We start from the raw sequence: 20,059 nt of genomic DNA, 5'->3' as shown, positions 1-20,059 counted from the left end.
AGTGAATTGAGTGATAGTTTACATGGGAGAACATTGGTTTTACACTTATCCTATTGTATTTCGTTTCATTGCAGTGATTACAGTCCTTTCCATGCATCATCATTCAACAGTATTTGCTTCTTTTTCCTCTGTTTGTTAGGTGTTTCTGATGTACATGAAAACATACAGGAATATATAATAATTTAAACAACCAAAGGGCACATTTTACCAGCCTGCCTCCTGATCGCCAGCACATAGCCTTTCTCTTTCTATAAAGTGTATACCTTATCAAATGTATTCTCTTGATGAGTCGCGAGTCCTCATCTGCTCCCTCTCTATATGCCCTCATTTCTGCCTCCATCTCTGGTGTCGCTGCTTCTCTGGTTAGGTCCCACGTTCCGTTCATGCTCTTCTCCCTTGATGGGTCCAGGGTCCTCCAGAAACCAAGTCTTTTATCTAGGGCAGACCCTGGCATATAGCAGATGGTTAATAGTGAATGAGAAAACACAAGGAGGGAAGGTTTGAACTGTTGGATAACACTGTTTATTTGTTGTTGTTGTTAAGTGCCATTGAGTGGGTTCCGACCCATAGCGACCCTATATAGGGTTTCCAAGGAGTAGCTGGTGAGCTTGAACTGCCGACCTTGCAGTTCAAATAGCTTTGCAGTCTGGCTCATTAACCCACAGCGCTACATCAGTTGAAAAGATGTATTTAAATCTTTGACTAACAATTTCTGTGACTGCATACTTAATTTTCATCTACCATTTTATTTTGTGCTGTTGGCCTGCTTTTCCTCTTTTACTCCTCTTGCCTTTTTTTGTATCTTTTTTTCTTTCCTTTTTTTAAACGCTTAATTTTTTCCTTGCAATTTGGAAGTTGTTTTCTCGGTTCCTATACCTTTATGGGTCAGAATCGACTCGATGGCACATAACAACAACATACCTTTATTGGAGTCCTGCTGTGGCGCTGTGAGTTAATGTGCCAGACTGCAAAGCCATTTGAACTGCAAGGTTGGTGGTTCAAGCTCACCAGCTGCTCCTTGGAAACCCTATACAGGGTCATTATGGATCGGAATCGACTTGATGGCACTTAACAACAATGACATAGCTTTACTGAAGTCCTGGTGTGGCACCATAGGATAAGCACTTGGTCTCAAGGTTGGTTTGAACCACAAGGTTAGTGGTTCACTCACCAGCCACTCCTTGGAAACCCCAAACAGAGTCACTGGGAGTTAGAATTGACTTGCACGGCACTTAACAACACCACCTCCTTTACTGGTTCCCCTAGAAACTACCATATGCATGCCTCACTTCTTTCATTTAATGTTAATCTGTGTCTTGACCCTCTTTCAATAATACAAAGGCCTTAGAATACTTGAACTCTGTGTAACTGCTTAACTACACACACATGACTTTTATTTTACTATGTTGTTGTTGTTGTGTTGTTAGGTGCCATCGAGTCAATACACTGCCCGATCCTGGGCCAGCCTCACAATTGTTGCCACGCTTGAGCCCATGGATGCTGCCACTTTGCCATTCCATGTCGCTGGGGGTCTTCCTCTTTTTCTGTGACTATACTATGTACTTTAATTTTTATTTTAATGTTGGTGGTAGTGGTGCCACTGAGTCAATTCAGACTCATAGCAATTATATGTACAACAGAATGAAACAGCTCCCAGTCTTACAATTGCAGCTGCCACTGTGCCAATCCATCTTGTTGGGGGTCTCCCACTTTTTCACACACCCTTCACTTTACCAACCATGTTGTCCTTCTCTAGGGACTGGCCCTTCATGGTAATAATGGACAGTTTTAATGGTTTTTAAGCACTATTTTATTTTAATGTCAGCCCTTCCCTCTGGGGTCCACCTTCCTTACTTCACTTAGTGAATGTGTGCTGGTAACACACTTCCAGTGGTTTGTAGATCTGAACACACATTTATTTTGTCCTCATTCTTGAGGTATAATTTTCACTGAGTGACAGTTTCTCTCAGCTGATTGAAGGTATCATCCCACTGACTTCTGGCTTCTACTGTTGCTCTGGAGAAGTCAGCTGAATCCTGCCTAAGTTTTCTGAAGGTAACAGCCACTTCTTCTCTCTAGCAGCTCCGAAAATCTTCTCTTTGTTCTTTCATTTGTAGTCGTTTCACTGTGAAGTGTATGAGTGTGAATTTTGGGGATTCATCACTTCGCAGCCCTTACAAGTATTGCCTCGCCCCCATTTTCTCTCCTTCTGGAAGTCTCACTTACATACATAATTCTCACTATCTTCAGTCTCCTAATTATCCCTTTCATTTTTAACTCAGTTACAACAACTAGGGCATCGAAACAGTTCCTTGACCCTGCATGTCACATTGTGGGTAAATTCTCACACCTGTGATCCAGGTACTAATTGTCTCTTCAGCTTTCTCATCTGCTGTAAACCTGTCGATTTGAGTTTTACAGCTCAGTCATTGATTGTTCAGTTTTAGAAGCTTTCTATTTGACTTTTTTTTTTTTTTTAAGTGGGGTATGACCTCTGAAGTCTTTTGTGGATCTCTTCCTCCTGGCTCTCGATGGTGCCTTGTTTACTTGGAGAACTTTTTGTGGGGAGGATTCATGGGAATGCAGAATTAAGCAAGTTTCATTCCTCCAGAGAGTCTTGTACCACATGCACAGTGCTCCGCACTGGCCCAGGACAGTACCCATCAAGCTGGAGGGGAGTCTTTGAACCACTCAGCTGATGTGATTTGGATGAGGGTGTCTGGGTGAGGGCCCATTGTATGGTTACAAATACACACCCTGAGGAATTTCTACAATGAGGAATTCATTGTGAGACCCCTTACCGTGGCCAGGCCCTGGCCCAGGACTTTGACTTGTCCCTCAAGCCCTGGCAACCAAGAACACAGTCTGTAGTCCAGCAAATATCCCAGGGCCAAGATGGTCTTAGTGTTCTCCAAGTTGTCCTGGTGAATCCCTGCTGTTGCTTTCATCATTCATCCAGCACTGTTGTTGTTCTTGGCAGGCAGGGGCTGACAGAAATACTTAGCTCACCTTCACAGACAACAGAATCATGCCCATTATGTTTGAAGGTTTGTTAAGTCACTGATGTCAGGTCAGACGCAAATGCCTCCTGCCACCACGCACCGTGCCGCTGCAGTGAGTGAGAGGAATGGAAGTGCACTGGGGGCCTCACTCTCACTCAAAGGCTTGGGCGGGGAAGAGCTGGTAAGAGCTACCTGGCTCTTCCTTCCTGAAGAGAGGCTTGATGGTAGCAAGGAGGCGTGGGCCAGTGGAGAGGGGACGGTTGAATGTACAGGTGTCTGGTGAGATCATTGGACAGAAGAAGGTCTCTTTCTCTGAGGCCTTTCTGGGGGAATCTCAGGAGAGATGTTAGAAAGAGGTTGGAGAGGAGAGTTGGGTCTGCCCTTTCTTGTTTTTTTCTGGAGAATAGGGCTGTGATAGAGGATGGAGGGCCTTTGTTTTGGAATGGGCTTTGGGAGCGGGAAGAAGGTGTGAAATTAGGTATGCAAAGAGACAAATAAGAGTTGTTCACCCAAGGTCAAGCCAAGTTTTGTGGTGCTAGCACTACACCTTTGTGGTCTTCAGCATTCATGTGCATCTTTAATTTTCCTCAGTGTGATTGTAAACTCCCTTGTCTTTGGCTTCTTTAGCACCTAGATGGTCCTCAACCCTGGCCACTTCTATGACAGGGAGAAGACAGCTTCTTACTTCCTGAATTGTATTAAAGAAGTTGTGTTTTGTTTTGTTTTGTTTTTTTCTTTGATAGATTGATAAATAGATCTCTCCATTTGATGATTTTTTTTTTAAACTAAGTTAAGGAGCTCTGGTAGCATAGTGGTTACGAATTGGGCTGTGAACCTTAAGGTCAGTGGTTCGAAACTACCAGCCGCTCCGCGGGAGAAAGATGAGGCTTTCTACTCCCGTAAAGATTTACACCCTCGGAAACACTGTACAGGGTCGCTATGGGTCGGAACCGACTTGACGGCACTTAACAACAACAACAACAAGTTATGCAAGTCACATGAAAGAATTTGTCCCATGAATTGGATTATGCAACTTCCAGTAATAAATTCTTACTTACATAGTACATTTTTTCCATTCACATAAGTATTCTTTTGGATATCAATCAAAATGATACAGGTCATCAACAAAAAAAAATTATTGAGCTTTGTAAAACTCCAGTTTTTTAGGCCACACCCTGGATGTTCTAGACAAGCATTTGGGAGGTGAGTCCAAGATACCGATGAGTGTGTGTGTGTGTGTGTGTGTGTGTGTGTGTGTGTGTGTGTATTTGAAGCTTCCCAGGTGGTGCTCATGAGCACTCACTGTAGGGATCATTAGACACAAGACCCAGTGTGGTAGTGAAGGGAGAGAGACATGTTTGCAAATGCCATGCAGAGGAGAGTCAGCAGCCCAGTGCACAAGAGAACATTATCCTGGGGACCGAACGTGAGTGTGAGGGGCCACCACCAAGCATCTCAGGGTCATCAAGGTGACCTCTTGCAGTGCACAGACAGCCGGTGAGGGAAAAACCCCTTTTGTTATAACAGCAAAACCCAAAACACTCTCTGATACTTCTGACATATTATCAAGAGGGACCAGTCTCTGTCAGAGGACATCATGCTAGGTAAAGTGGAGGGTCAGTGATAAAGAAGAAGCCGCCCCCCCCAGTGAAGTGGATTGACACAGTGGCAGCAACATCGGGCTCAAGCTTAACGACAGTTGTGAGGTTGGTGCAGGACCAGGCAGTGGTGTCTTGTTCTACAGTGCACAGGGTCGATATACACTGGAATCGATTAGACAACACCTCACAACCACAAATACAAAATGTGTGGGCTTAATGGTGAAAAAAAAAATATTTATTCATGGAAAAATTTGTTTTCTGTGGCTGACCCCCATTCCCACCCAAACCCTCAGCATTCAGGGTATATATCTTGTCTCGAGCCACCTTGCTGACCTCAGATCCTCTGATACCCTTTGAGGGTTAAGATCTCTTATCCCTACGATGATACCTGTAATCTCTGTCTCACATTTTTAAGTTTTTATTATGTCTCACATCTTTTTGCACTAGCCAAAATGTCTAGAACAATATTCAGTAGCAAATGTGAGATTTTTGTCCCTCATTTTGAAGAAAACATCTTTTTGCCGCTGTTGATTATGGTACTGTATTGGTTTTGACAAGAAACCCATCTGTTCCTAAAATTACTAACAATTGTACCAACAATTTGGGTGTAAAAAGTTTGACTTCTAAAGGAAACAAAAAATAACCATCTCCTTTCTCTTTCCAGGTCCTTGGGTGTGACGCTCTGGGAGCTTTTTGACAGTGCTGCTCAGCCCTATTCACACCTTTCCAACGCTGATGTCCTCCACCAAGTCATCCGTGAGCGAGAGACAAAGCTCCCGAAGCCACAGTTGGAACAGCCCTACTCTGACAGATGGTGGGTGACTTTTGACCTCGTTCTGTTAACTTTCAGGAGATAAGGGAATAGCACCTTTAGGGGTGGTAGTGTCTGTGTTCCGTATCTTAAAATAATGTTATTAAAAGTAATTATGTTGTATTTTTATTCATGACAAACTGTTTAATTCACATGTGCTTTTAAAATTTAGTACATTTAGCCAACCGTTCCAAGATCCACCTCCTGGTACCCACTGGTCTTTGAACTACCCATTTCCCTAGTTCTGGTAGCGTAGTGGTTACAAATTGAAACTACCAGTTGTTCCACAGGAGAAAGATGAGGCTTTCTGCTCCGGTAAGATTTACAGCTTTGGAAACTCTGTACAGGATTGCTGTGAGTCAGAACCTACTCCACGGCACATTACCATCAGCATCTCTGAGGGTCACAGTAAACGCTGTGCTGAAAGGACTATATAGTGTCACAGGTAGTGGAGATGGTTGGACTTGCCACAACAGCATATGTCTGTGAGTTCTCCTACAATAAAGTGTGAGTAGATCTAACGCTGTATGGGAGAGGCATGCTTTAGTAATCGGAAGATCGACGCAATCATTTGATGAGGAGAACGTGTTCATTTCTGTGGATAACTGGATCCACACACCAGAGGAACAAATGATAGGCTAGAGGATCCCACTGAAATGTCTCAAACGCAAGAAAAACGGGCTGAGCCAAATGTTACAGATTTTTATCTCCTCTTCATGGTGCTATCCTAGGAATTGATGTCCTTGATGTGGGTGGCAGTAATTGAGGGGTGGGAACTTGAGGAGCTCTGTAAAGTACACTGACTTGTAATACTGTGTCACTCAGGTATGAAGTTTTACAGTTCTGCTGGCTGTCACCAGACAAGAGACCGGCAGCAGAAGATGTCCACAGACTGCTGACCTACCTGCGGATGCAAAGCCAGAGGGACTCAGAGGTCGACTTCGAACAGCAGTGGAACGCACTGAAACCAAACACAAGCAGCCGGGATGCTTCCAGCAGCGCTGCGTTCCCCATTCTCGACCACTTCACCAGGGACCGACTTGGCCGTGAAATGGAAGAAGTCCTCACGGTGACAGAAACGAGCCAGGGTCTTAGCTTTGAGTACGTCTGGGAGGCGGCAAAGCGTGACCACTTTGACGAGCACAGCCGCATAGGCCCCGAGGATGCCTTGTCCTACACCAGCATCTTCTTCCCAGTGGAGGTCTTTGAGAGCTCGCTGTCGGATCCCGGGCCTGGCAAGCCAGCCGAGAGTGGCCAGGATGTCCCACTCAGGGCCCCAGGAGTGGTCCCCGTGTTTGACGCCCACAACCTCTCGGTGGGAAGTGACTACTACATTCAGCTTGAAGAAAAAAGTGGCAGCAACTTGGAGCTCGACTACCCAGTGGCTCTGCTTACAACCGAGGTGTCTCAGCCTGAGAGGGTGAGTGATGACACATCCCAGTTTGTGGCCCTCCAGAATCTTGAATTCGAGGAGTCCAGCACCGAGGAGGAGTTCTTCCAAACCAGTACTGACCCCAGGGATTCCAGCATACCCGAGGATCTGCATGTGACCAGTGGGCCCGAGAGCCCTTTCAACAATATCTTCAATGATCTGGACAAATCAGAGGAGCTGCCCAGTCATCAAAAAATGTTTGACTTGATGGAACTAAATGGAGTGCAATCGGACTTCAAGACAGCCACTCTGCATTCAGGCTCAGATGAGCCGGGAGCATCTGTAATTCCCTGCCCCTTTGACAAAGAAAATTCCCAGAAGCTTTTTAACTATGATCCTCTTTGCTTATCCGAAAGCCAAGGTCATTTTGATCCACTGAGTGTTCAAGAATTGTCAGAAAACTTTTTATTTCTTCAAGAGAAGAACTTGTTAAAAGACTCATTGTCCAGTAAAGAGCATATAAATGACCTTCAAACAGAGCTCAGAAATGCTGGTTTTATTGAAACCATATTGGAGGCTTCACCCAGACACTCTTTAGAGCATGAACTGAAGTTTGCTGATGGTCAGCTTGGCTTGTCTGAGTTACAGGAAGATGTCAGGGCTAAGGGTGAAGACCTGGGAGTTACACTGGCGGGCGACAGTCTAAGCATGTCATTGCCCTCTTCTCCAGAGGCACAGCGACCTTCGACCTCACTCAAAGCAGAAGCCCAGATGCCTAGCCGTGAGCCCTCAGAAGCACCCCTGAGTCAGGCTACGGGCCCAGCTGTCATTGTGCATGTAGAGGGTCCCTGCCGAGCAGTGGCTTTGGACTCCAGGGCTGCCCCTGCTGTCAGTCTCTCCACTGATAACAGAATCCAGCGTGACGGGACGCAGGACTTGACTGGACCATGTGAGGAGACCTCGAGACTCAGCCACAGCAACTCTGGGGGTCTCGGTGACACCTTTGCAAGAAGGACGAGCTCAGGTACTCATCTCCCAGAATTGAGACAGAACTTGGAAGACCCGCCACTACCAGACATCCAACACGGGGGAGGCTTGCTGGAGAGGAGTGTAGAGGCCACGGAGCCTGTCAGTCAGGTGGGCCTGGTGTCTGCCTTGTCCTCAGACTCCACCAGCCAGGACAGCCTTTTAGAAGACAGCTTGTCCACACAGGTAGCGACGTCGGAGCAGTCTGCGGAGACCCCAGACTCCCTGGATTCCGTGGACGTACACGAAGTCCTCGACTCTCTGGGTTCTCGCTCGCCTCAGAAGCTCCAGCCCCCTGACAAGCCTGCTGACAGCGGCTATGAAACTGAGAACTTGGAGTCTCCTGAGTGGACCCTGCACCCCGGTCCTGACAGCACCACCGATGCCGACTCCGCCACACTGGGTGACGACAGTTGTAGAGGTTTGCCTCCCAACCCTGTCATCGTCATCTCCGATGCCGGTGACAGCCACCGTGGCATTGAGGTGACCACACAGGCCTCGGCGTCCGGCTCCCAGAGCTCATACCGAGACTCAGCCTACTTCTCCGACAACGACTCCGAGCCTGAGAAGAAAACTGAAGAGGTCCCTGGAATACCAGCAGCGGCGTCAGGGTCCCTGCCTGAACCTGTCCCCCCAGAGCAGAGCCTTGGTGCCGAGGACCATTGCCTGGAAGCCCAGCAGGACCAGGCGGATCTGAGCCATCTGCTGTCGGCCCCAGGGAACTCCGGACCCCTGGAGCCAAGAGAGTCCTGGGGGCTGGTGCATATCTCCAGTCAGACACCACCCCTTAAAGACGAGGCTGGAAGCCCCTGGAGTTTGCTGAATTCAGACCTGGGCGGCAGCAGTGACGACCTTGAGATGCAGGAAGACCGTCCCTGCACCCACACTTCCACTGGCACCAACACTAACGAGCTCCTCGCCTACACAAATGCCACACTTCAGCCTGGTGGCCCTGCAGAACTGCTGGTGGACAGGTCCCTCTCTGGCCACTCGGAGGGTCCCAAGCTAAAGGAGCCAGACATGGAGGGGAAGTACCTGGGGAAGCTCAGTGTCTCGGGCATGCTCGACCTCTGTGAGGACGGTGTGGATGCCGACGAGGAGGACGAGAACAGCGACGACTCGGACGACGACCTGAGGGCCTTCAGCCTCCACAGCCTCAGCTCCGAGTCGGACGACGAGACGGAGCACCCTGTGCCCGTGGTCCTCAGCAACAGCGAGGACAGCAGACACCTGCGCAGCTTGTTGAAGCCGGCTGCTCCCGTGGCTGTGGATCCACGCCCAGACGAGGCCTGGAGAAAGGAGAAGAAGGCAGTGACGTTCTTCGATGATGTCACCGTCTATCTGTTTGATCAGGTATCTGTTCTCCCCCAGTGTCCTGTCGTGTGGAGATGGAGCAAGGTCTGTCCTGGTCGCCATAGCAAGGCAACCGGTGGTTTCTGATTGTTCAGAAACAAAGAAGTGCGGGTGAGCAACGCATCCTGGTGTGGCACTGTAGGATAAGCACTGGGCTGGTAACCACCAGGTCGGCGGTTCAAACTCATCAGCCACTTCTTGGCAACCCCATACAGGGTCGCAGTGAGTTGACAATAATGCGTCCAGTGTAATTTGCACAGGGAATGCATGCTGAATTAAGGGTGGGAGGATACCTGGCTGCCCGGCCTTTGCCTTCTGACTCGTGGGCACTAGTGCCCGGTGCAGAAAAGCAGGTGCGCTGCTGTCAGTACAAAGGAGCATGCAGGGGTGAGAGGGGTGTGTGGATACCATCCAGCTCCCCACCTCCAGATCCTGTAAGAGGAGGCACAGGCTTACCCACCTGCCCTGCCCTGGGTTTGGTATGCAGCAGGTGTCTCATAAGAAAAAGCATTTGCTGAATTGAATGGGAGGACCACAGAGCTCTGCTCTTGCCTGCTGGGCAGGTCGCAGAAAGCCAACCACTCTCAGCTCCTAGGTTCCAGCCACATTCAAGAGAAAACAAAACAACAGTTGCTAGGAAGTTGTCAGAGTTAAAACTGCACTCAGTAGGGTTTTCATTGCCCGTAACCTTTACAGAAGCAGGTCATCAGACTAACTTTCTGTTCTTAGCTGAGCACTTAACTGGTTGGGCCACCCAGGGACTCCTTCCTGGCACATAGTAGGAATCCTGTTGATCAAGTGAATGTGAGGTGTATCAGATTGGGACAGAGTGTGACTGGCTTCTTGTAGCCCCCTCACCCCACCAGGGACCCCTCATCTGGCAGCTGATGGAGAACAGAGGGTGTAATGGGGCATCTGGGGCCTGTTTGAGTCTTCTGCCCCAACCCTGTCTGTCCCCCATCCATGGTCGCTGACCCCGTGCCTTCATTGTCCCTGCTCTAGCCAACGGCTTATTGTGCGCTCTTCAGTTCCTGTAAGAAACAGGTTGTTGTTGTTAAGTGCTATCAAGTCAGTTCCAACTCATATGATCCTGTATAGAGTGTCTGAGGAGCAGCTCGTGAGCTTGAACATCTGACCTTGCAGTCCAGCGCATTAACCCACAGCACCATACCGGGCCTCCTAAGCTCCTGATCCGGGTATCCCCTCTCTTCCATGTCCTTTGCTTACCAGCCTTTGTAGCTCTGGATTTGCTCTCTAGGTGAGCCTGTCAGTAGAGGTCTGTTGTTGGCTTGGCTGGATAGGACCCCCACGCCCCAGAAGGTGCTGCGTCCTTGTTGGTCGTCTCCTGAGACTGGCTGGCCTCCCTCTAATTTTTTTTCTTACAGCCAAGGCCTTGTCCTCTCAGGGGCTGAGCTGCTGTTTCCCATCATCCATCACTTTGAGTCTGTGATGTGTTCACTTTTGTTTGATGTTTATAAACAAAAGCATGATGTGCAGATAGTGTAGTGGTTATGAATCAGGCTGCTAACCTCAGGGTCAGCAGTTCGAAACTGCTAGCTGTTCTGCAGAAGAAAGATGAGGCTTTCTGCTCCTGTAAAGATTTACAGCTTCGGAAACCCTGTACAGGGTCGCTGTGAGTCGGAACTGACTCCACGGCACATAACAATAACAATCCCCATTTTAACTACAGTGTGTCTTGTGGGCAGAGGGAGGTAGGTGGATGTAAGTTGAGTCCAAGATCCCCCTGGCTCACTGACTGACTTAGGTAGGGAGCCTGTGTTTCTCATGAATTCCAGGTCGTTCATACATGGGTCCAAACTGAAGACCCTCGGCACCGAGGGGGTCCAGGATCACTCTGCCCCAGGGTTAGTGTTTTGTCACCCATCCACATTTGCACCTCCCTCTCCTTACTGTCTCTGTGTGCTGGCATTGCCAGCTCACCCCCTGCTGATGGGGGCAGGGCCATGCCTCTTGTCTGAGCCCCTAGGGCTGCTGGGAGGCTCCACCGGGGACCTGTGTCCTGCTGTTGTTAGATTTGCCTTTTTTAGTTCATTTTGGTTTCATGAGAACATTTTCCTAAAAGAAAACTAAATGTGAGTGTAAGACCCACACCCTGATTTGAAGAGTATTTTTTAAAAACCATAAACTGAAGGAAACCAAATGTGCCTATGTTTTACCACTTGGAAAATAACTAGAGAAATGAAGAAAAGCATGGCTCGCCCCAAAGTGCTCTGTCCCCAGTGGAATCCTCAGGCCCGTAGGATTCACACATTTGCACATCATCTGGGTAGAATAGACCCATGGCCCTTTAAAGCATATGTTGAATGTTTGCAGAGACATACACTGAACCATCACAACTGAGGTATACAGGCCGACCTCAGAGATACTGCAGGCTTGGTTCTAGACCACCACAGTAAAGCGGGTATGGCTGTAAAGTCAGTCACACACTGGTTTGTTTTTTTGTTTCCCAAAGCACATGATGAGTCCGGTGTGGCGCTTTAGGATAAGCACTGGACCGCAAGGTTGATTTGAATCTCAAGGTGGCAGTTGAAGTCCACCAGCTATTCCTTGGAAACCTGATAATAGGGTCCCTCTGCATCAGAACCAACTCAGCTGCCCTTGACAACAGCACATTTGACAGGTGCGTTGACACTAGGCTATAGGCTCTGTGGATTAGGTGTTGGCCTGCTAACAGCAAGGTCATGGTTGAAACCCACCATCTGCTTTGTCGTAGAAAGATGCTATGTCTGCTCCTATAGATTGACAGCCTTAGAAACCCTATAAAGGGTCGTTAGGAGTTGGAATCGACTTGATGACAGCAGCTTTGGTTTTTGGTTTTGGCATTATGAGAAAATTTGAGACATTACCCACATGGGACACAGCGACGCAACAACACAGGCTGTTTAGAGAAACATTGCCGATAGTTGTTTGATGACGCAGGGCAGCCACCGACCTGTAGTGTGTAAGAAACGCTGCTCAGAGCAAAGTATGCCTGTAGCTCCATCAGCCATGCTTCCCCAGCCCTTCCTGTTTCCTTGAGCTGTGCTCTCTTGTTCGCATGTCCCCTTTTCTAGAGCTGATTGTGGAATAGTGGTGGGCTCACGGTGTTTGTAGCCCATGTGTCTGGAATCTCACACTCTGCAGAATGATCTTGTGCTGAATCATGCTGTTGAATGTTTTCATGGCCAAGTAGCAATCCAGGTGTGGGTATATCACATATTATTTGTTCATTCTTCTGTCCAGCAGACATTTACACCATTTGGGTTGTTTCCTTTTATTTTACTTTTTAAATTAACCCCGTAGCTCAGATCTCACAGCATAATGGACAAACACAGTCCTCCAGACTGACAAATAGGCAGGTGTCAGCCACACATCTGGGAATCCACACGACACCCTCCCTGCGGACCTGCTGGATGCCAGCTGCCAGCGAGCTCAGGAGTGTCCCTCTGGGCTCACCTTCACTTTCTGACCTGCTGGCTCTCACTGCTCCTTTGAGTTCCGTAACTCAGTAGACCAACTCGCAAACAGTGTATCCTTGACAACTGCAGTTTCATGATGGCAAAAGAAGATACAAATGAGCTGTATCAGACAGAGACTGGGAGGGTCAACCCTCCCAAAGGACCCTTCCCCTCCTGTATGTGGGTGTCTGTCACCAACTGGGAAGCCCCTGGAGTTCCCGTGTCCAGATCCTTCCTTGGAGCTGCGTTATATAGGCATGCTGACTGAATCATGCCCCTGCCCCCTCCCTGTCTGATGTCAGCTGATATCAGACTGCCAGGTAATCTGCCTGGCCTGGCTAACCCCACATCTGTTAGATAGAGTTATTTGGGGTAAGGTTAACCTAAACCCCCATATCACCACACTTTCTCTAATCATCTAACTATTCTTCGTTTCAGAGCGTTTTTGTCATGAATGGCTGTTGACTGTTAGACCATGCAGTTCTTCGGTTTAACAGTGTTACCACTGGATTATATTGCCTTTCAGCCTTGCATTCCTGGAATAAAGACCACTTTTTTGTGGAGTTTTATTCTTTTCATGTTACTGGATTTGGTTTGGTAATATATTGCTGAGGGTTTTTGTCTTCACGGAGGTATGTTGTCTGGCTTGGTTATCAAGGGTAATGCTGGTCTCATAGAATGAGCTGGGAAATCTTTCCTCTGAGTTTCTGGAAGAGTTTGTGTAGATTTGCTGGCTCTTTTTCCATCTTTAAATGTTTGGTAGATATTTGCCTGGGAATTCCTTTTACAGAAGTTATAAGATTACTAATTTAATTGTCTTTAATAAGTATCGGATTTTCAGATTATCTATTTAATTAATCTTGGGTGAGTTTTGATGATTCCTGGTTTTGAGGGATTTGTCCATTTCATGTAAGTTGTTAAATTAATATGCCTGAGAGTTGTTTGCAGTGTTCCTTTATTGCCTTCTCAGTACCTCTGGAATCTGTAGTGTTGGCCTCTATTACTCCTGATATTGGTCATGTCTGCTTTCTCTGTTCCATTTTTTACTTGGTAAGATTGGTTAGAGGGTTATTGCAAAAACCTGGCATCAGCTTGCCCTGCTACAGCACGCTTCTCAGGTGAGCTCAGTGATAACTCATCACAGTTACCACACAGAACTCAGACTGCATCCTCACAGTTACAGGGTTTGTTCAGGAAGTTGTCTTCTCGTCAGTTCCAACTCATAGCGACCCTGTACATCAGTCCTTACAGGAGCCAGCATAAAGTCTCATCTTTCTCCCTAGGAGTGGTTGGTAGATTCACATTGCTGATCTTGAGGTTAGCAGCCCAAGGCATAACCCACTGAGCTACCAGAGCTCCCCTATGAAGAGGTTACAGTGCAGGGTCAGAAATATTCAGGGGACAGTTCCAGTCAGGACAGCCGCCCCTCTGCCCAGGCAACATTAGGAAGCTTTTGTAGAGCTGCTGGTAAATGCCCAGGGAACACGTCAGTTTTCCATGAGCCTCAGCATGAAGACTCTTATTAACTCCATGGGTCTGCCAACCTAGCTTCTCCCCCACGCCCAACCCTGAAATAAGTGTCCGGAGGTACCCCACTCTACAAGCAAGCTTCCTGCCCCAAGGCACCCAGCTTTCCTTGCTCTGTGGGCTGGGAAGTCTGCAGCTCTGTCTGGTGCTCTGGGTCTTTGTTCTGCTGCTGCTGCTCCTCTGCCCCTCCTCAGTGTCACAGCTCTCTGTCCCTGGGTCTAGGAGGGTCAGTGTGCAGGGATCTTGGGGTCCAAAAGATGCGCTCCACTCCTGGTCTTCTTTGATAGCAGTGAGATTTTGAGATTCTCCTCATCTGCATCTAAGATGGCTCATTTTATACTTAGTAGAATGGCAGAATTGACCAATCACATTTAGCTCTGTTACCACTCACTGACAGCTGAATCATACTCCATTAGCATCCTCCTCTACCTTTTCTTACCCAGGCCCATCAGGAAAAAGTCTTGCTGATATTCTAGATTGTGGAGGTGAAGATCTGGATTCCAGATTTTAGGTCAAAGTTTAGGATTGAGGTCCTTCTTTTCTAATATTACCATTTAATGCTATGTATTTTCCTTTCATGTACCACTTTGGCTGCATCCACAAATTATATTCATCTTCATTCAGCTCACAATATTTTCTAATTTTTCTGTGGGGCATCCTCTGCTCCATGGATTTTTATTTTAGAAGTTTATTGTTTAATTTCCCAGGGCTGGAAATTTTCTTGTTATTTTTCTGTTACTGATCTAGTTAATGCCATTTTGATCTGAGAGACATGTTTTTGTATGGCTTCAGTTCTTTTAAAAATGTTAAGGTTTTGCTGTGATCCAGGATACAGCCTGCCTTGATGAATATCCCTGTGCACCGAAACAGTGTTGGTGGCGGGCGGGTTGTGCCAATTAGATCCAGTTGGTAAGAATGCTGTTCAGTTCTCCTATATCCTTGCTGGTTTCCTCTCTGGAGTAAAGTCTCCAGCTCTAATTGTGGTAATTTGAAGCTCTGTTGTTAAGCGTCATCAAGTTGGTTCTGACTCATAGCAACTTTACATAGCAGGGATGGGTATTATAAGGCCCTTGAAACCATTTGGTCTGGCCCTGCCAAAGCAACTGCAGTTCCAGCCATCACATTGTTGGTTCTCTTAAGTGCCGTTGAGTCAGTTCCGACTCATAGCGACCCTGTATAGGGATTCCAAAGAGCAACTGGTGAGTTTGAACCGCCAACCTTGTGGTTTAAAATGACCTTGGGCCACCTTATTAGGGGTGAGTTAATAAATGTTTGACCAAATACAGCAGGCTAATTTTTAAGTTGAGCATTTGGTATGGTCTGTGAAAGATGTCATAAATTTTGGCAGAAGAAGGTTCCCCAGCCCTGCTGTATATGTAGGGTTCTGAGGAGCAGCTGGTGAATTCGAACTGCTGGTCTTGCAGGTCAGTGTTTATCCTACATAATTAGCATCATTATAGCTCCTTAGTGAATTAATTTTATTATTAGATAACTTCTTTATTCCTTTGTCTGAAATTCAGATAATTACATTAGCTTTCTTTTGATTCATATTCGCATGGTATGTCTTATTTCACCTTTATACTTTGGAGTCCTGGTGTGGTGCTACAGGATAATGCACTGAACTGCAAGGTCAGTTTGAGCTGCAACGTCGGCAGTTCAAACCACCAGCTGCTCCTTGGAAACCCTATACAGGGTCGCTATGAGTCGGAACAACTTTGAGTCTACATCTTTTGTGATATTTAATTTAATATAGATAGCATATAGTTGGGTAGTTCTGGAAATCCCTATCTTTTAATTGGTGTATTTGGACCATTTACACTTTATATAATTATTAGTGCAGTTGGGTATGTGGGCATCATGGAGTCTCTGGTGAATGTGCGTAACTCCTAAGCAGAGAGATGGGTGTTTGAATCCACCTAGCATCACCTTGGAAAAAGCCCTGGCGATGTACTTTGGGAAAATCAGCCACTGAAATCTCTGGAGCACAATTCTACTCCGACACACATGGGATCCCCAACGAGTCACAACTGACTCAGAAGCAACTGGTCTTGGTTATCTTCCATTTTAGCACTTTATGGCATGTCTGGGTTTCTGTGGGTTTGTCCTTGTCAGGTTCATGGAGCTTCTTGAATCTGTAGCTTTATGTCTTTCTCCAGATTTCAGAAGCGTTCAGTCATTATTCCTTCAAATACTTTTTGTACACCACCCTGCCTCTGGTCCTCTGGAACGCCAATGTTAGTAGAGTGTCAGGTATTGTCTCACAGATGCTGAGGATTTATTCCTGTCCCCTGTCCCCGTACCCCCATCTTTGTCACTGTTGTTGAGACTGAGTAATTTCTGTAGCTCCATCTTCCAATTCATTGATTCTTTCTTCTGTCATGTTTTATCCACCCATTTATATATATGCATTTATTACTGAGTCCGTTTTAACTCCTAGTGGCCCTGTATGGGGCTTCTGAGGAGTGGCTGGTGGATTTGAACCACTGATCTTGTAGTTAGCAGTCCAGCGCTTATCCTACAGTTCCACACCATGTATTTTATTTATATGCGTACATATATGTTTTCTTTTGTGGGTTATAGGTGTTCCTGAGTCTTTGTACATTGAGTGGTTGTAGGTTATAGTCTCGTAGTGTGTTGTGCAACTCTGCATCTTGTTGCAGTCTTGTGAAGAATGTTGATATTTTTGTTTTAGCAAGCAGTAAGTGTCCCGGGCGAATTCAGGCACAAGTTCCAGCTAGCCTTGTATGCGTTGTGGTTTATGGGGTCACATTCCTGAGCTGTCTGCACTATCCCCATGCTCTCTGAATTCTTGGTCTCTTGATTTGGTACTTTAGCCAGAGGCAGTTTCCTATATTGTGTTCTGAGCCATGCTTCCTGGAAGCAACTGGAGGGTTCTCTTCACTCTGCTCAGGTCACAGTCCACCCAGCTGGAGAGAAATGTAGACCCTATACAGCTGGGAGTGAGAGAATGAGAAAAAACTAAAAAAGATCTCCAGTGTCCCCTCTACCCTGACTGGGTGCCGAAAATCCTCGCCTGTCCCTGGGGCTGGAAGTGAAGGCATCATGTTGGCTTTGGGGCTGAGTTGAGGTCAGGGGATGTGGCTCTCAGGGCCTTGTCTTTTCCCGACTGCTTTTCAGAGCCCTCAGAGCATTGCTTCAACCCACCCGACCCCGGCCTGCAACCACTGTGTTTCACATCAAAGGTGTTGCTGGGCTGGGAGGCAGGTGCCCTGTGCTTCACGCCAGCAGATGTTTGCTGACGGGAGTCTCTGTTTGACTTCTAGGAGACCCCGACCAAGGAGCTGGGGCCCAGCGGAGGCGCCACACACGAGCCCGAGCTGAGCGGCTCAGCTCCTGCTTCCAGCTCCCTTTACCTGAGCAGGTGCACCAACTCAGAGAGCTCAACTGATGAAGAAGGTATTCCAGCTCCCTGGTGGGTCTGGAAGGAGGCTGGGAAAGAGTGCCTGGTTGGTGACAGTTGACAGGCCCTCTCGGGTCGTGCTCACCTGCACACACACCTCTGCCTCTCGTGCAGAAATGATACAGCGGAGTTGCTGTGTGTTGTTTCAGGCAGCGGCTTTGAATGGGATGACGACTTCTCCCTGGACCCTTTCGTGTCCAAGACGGCGAGCAGCCTACTGGGCTCCAAGCCTTCCCTACAGACGCTGAAGTACTTCTCTCCGCCCCCACCGCCCCGGAGCGCTGAGCAGAGCTGGCCCCATACGGCGCCCTATTCCCGGTTCTCCATCTCGCCCGCCAGCATCGCAAGCTTTTCCCTCACTCACCTCACGGACTCGGACATGGAGCAAGGAGGTGAGGGTGTGTGGGGGGAGTGTGTTACCAGTGTCCTCACCCAGCCCGCAGAGAAACAGCTCTTCCAAAAAGGCTATTTTCTTAAGAGCTCTTGTGATTCTGGGATGGAGCCAGATACTCTTGGCTCTTCCCCTGGGAATATTGGTTTTGCCATTAGTCTAGGTCGCCGGGAGATAGCCGAAGGGACTGGGTGGCATTCAACTGGCAGGGGCACATTTGAAGTCGTACTATCTGAACATGTGGACCCTTTTTTGTCCCCGTAACTCAATTGAAAGATAAGTGTTAATAGGTAGACTTTATAAATGTGAAGTGTGCGGGTCACATGACAAATGTGAACTCTACAGAGCTTGTATTTGTGTGTGTACTATGTCTTATTTGCACAGATAAGATAATGCCCATTACCTAATGATCTGTCGGCGCGGCCGAGGTTTGGAGGTCAGGCTTGTTCTGAGCGCTGCCGCCGAGCGAGCCAGTGAGTGAACGTGTGAGTTCAAACATGTGTTTGGGTAGGTAGGAGCGTCTGGCAGGTGTTACTTTTGAAGGAAGAAAAAGTGCAGCTTGGGCAGGTGGTGGATATCCAAACACTGGCCGCTTGCCTTTCCCGCACCGTGGTTAGATATTAATTATCCAGCTGTTAGTGTCCATGACGATTGTTTTAAAAGGCCCACCCCATGCCTCCTCTCCTCTCTCTTAAACAGGAAGCAGTGAAGATGGAGAGAAAGATTAAGTGGGTGCCGACGCCCCCCTCGGGCCGAGGCTGCGCCCTCTGAGCCACATCCCTGCTCTGCCAGCCTGAGACTGGACGTCCACTCCGCTTCCACTGAGACGAGGCTGCGAGAAAGAACCAGATGGTGGAAGGAAGGAAGAGGCGGTGGGCTCCGCAGGCCCAGAAGGAGTGGCGAGGGGTGGGAAGCCACACAAGTGGTCGTCCTCCCAGGCGGGTCGCCATCTGCGCTGAACTGAGCGTGGTGGCAGGGTGTACCCGCTCCCGTGTCGTATGTCCTGTCTGCGTCTGCGCCTTGCTGAGGATGTGGGCATGGGAGCGACCGTCGCGAGCCATATTTATTACTTATTGAAGAGATCGCAGATTGCTTTCTGTAATTGCACTGTGGACAGCTGTTCTGAGAGTCCCTGATATTGTACAGAACTTTAAATTATTGAAGGAAAACCAGGCAGGTCAGTCTGGTGCCGCCCACTCGTTTGATTTCTTTTTCTGTCTTGTCCGTTTGCTCTGCATGGTACATGCTCTTGTCTGAGCTGCTCTGAGTGTTTCGCAGGGACGGCACACGTGGTACTCTTTCAGAAATGGTGAATGATTCCAAACGTCTGTGTTTTTAATGTTCTTATAGGAAAGGTTTTGGGGGCGTCAGAACACGGCTCCGTTTTGTTGACTGAATCAGACCGTTTCTGCTGTCTTCTCTACAAGGTGGTTCCCCCGCAGCAGACGAGGCCTCTCCATCTGATGCTGCCACATCAGCCCCCACATTTTGTAAGCCCCTCTAGGTAAAAAATGGCAGGTCGTGTGCCTGGAACTGGGATCTCCAGAGGAACCACGTGGACTCCCTCTCGCTGACCATTGGCTGTCCGAGTTGGGCTGTGGACTGTGTGGCCTGTTCCTCTCAGATTCGGAGTCTGCTACTCGTCTTTTCCAGGCCAGACTCCCAGTTAGTTTCGGCATTTTTGTGAATATTCTTGTAACGCTGTGACTCATTCTCTAAACAGGCGGCAAACTCCAGGGGAAGAGCCTCTCCCGGCCCCTCAGGGTGTTGAGGACATGTGCACCCTCCAGGTGGTGCTGGCTTGGACTTTCAGATACTCCTCAGAGCCCACTTTCTCCCTTGTAACCAACTCCCGGTACGGCACCACCTGGGAAGAGGCACCACAACCTGGAGGGGACAAGGGCAGAGCCTTGGCAGCCAACATGTCCCCCAGCTGGGACAAGTGGGAGTCTACAGCACTTGGGGTGCTGGCCCCAGACCCAGCCACCATAAACACCAACTTTCCCCCTGAGTGTGAAAAGGGCCAGGGGTTTCTGGTGCGTCTTCATACTGTTGGCAGGGATCAGGGGCTGGTAATGAGAAGCTGGCTGATGTCTT

At 48.1% G+C, this 20,059-nt stretch overlaps 1 protein-coding gene across 1 annotated transcript in view; it reads left to right on the top strand.

Annotated features, from left to right (window-relative positions):
* LMTK2 (lemur tyrosine kinase 2) overlaps window positions 1–18,690 on the top strand; it is a 105,013-nt gene extending 86,323 nt beyond the window's left edge. The window contains exons 10-14 of the mRNA XM_006859754.1: window positions 5,268–5,417; window positions 6,240–9,165; window positions 17,435–17,567; window positions 17,721–17,963; window positions 18,662–18,690. Of these exons, the coding sequence (XP_006859816.1) occupies window positions 5,268–5,417; window positions 6,240–9,165; window positions 17,435–17,567; window positions 17,721–17,963; window positions 18,662–18,690 (3,481 nt within the window). The remainder of the gene's footprint in view (window positions 1–5,267; window positions 5,418–6,239; window positions 9,166–17,434; window positions 17,568–17,720; window positions 17,964–18,661) is intronic.
* Window positions 18,691–20,059: the final 1,369 nt, after the last annotated feature.

This window comes from Chrysochloris asiatica, unplaced genomic scaffold (genome assembly GCF_000296735.1).
Source record: "Chrysochloris asiatica unplaced genomic scaffold, ChrAsi1.0 scaffold00034, whole genome shotgun sequence".
NCBI classification, from domain to species: Eukaryota; Metazoa; Chordata; class Mammalia; order Afrosoricida; family Chrysochloridae; genus Chrysochloris; species Chrysochloris asiatica.
The sequence above is the reverse complement of the archived record's forward strand: the minus strand, read 5'-3'. Positions and strand labels throughout refer to the sequence as shown.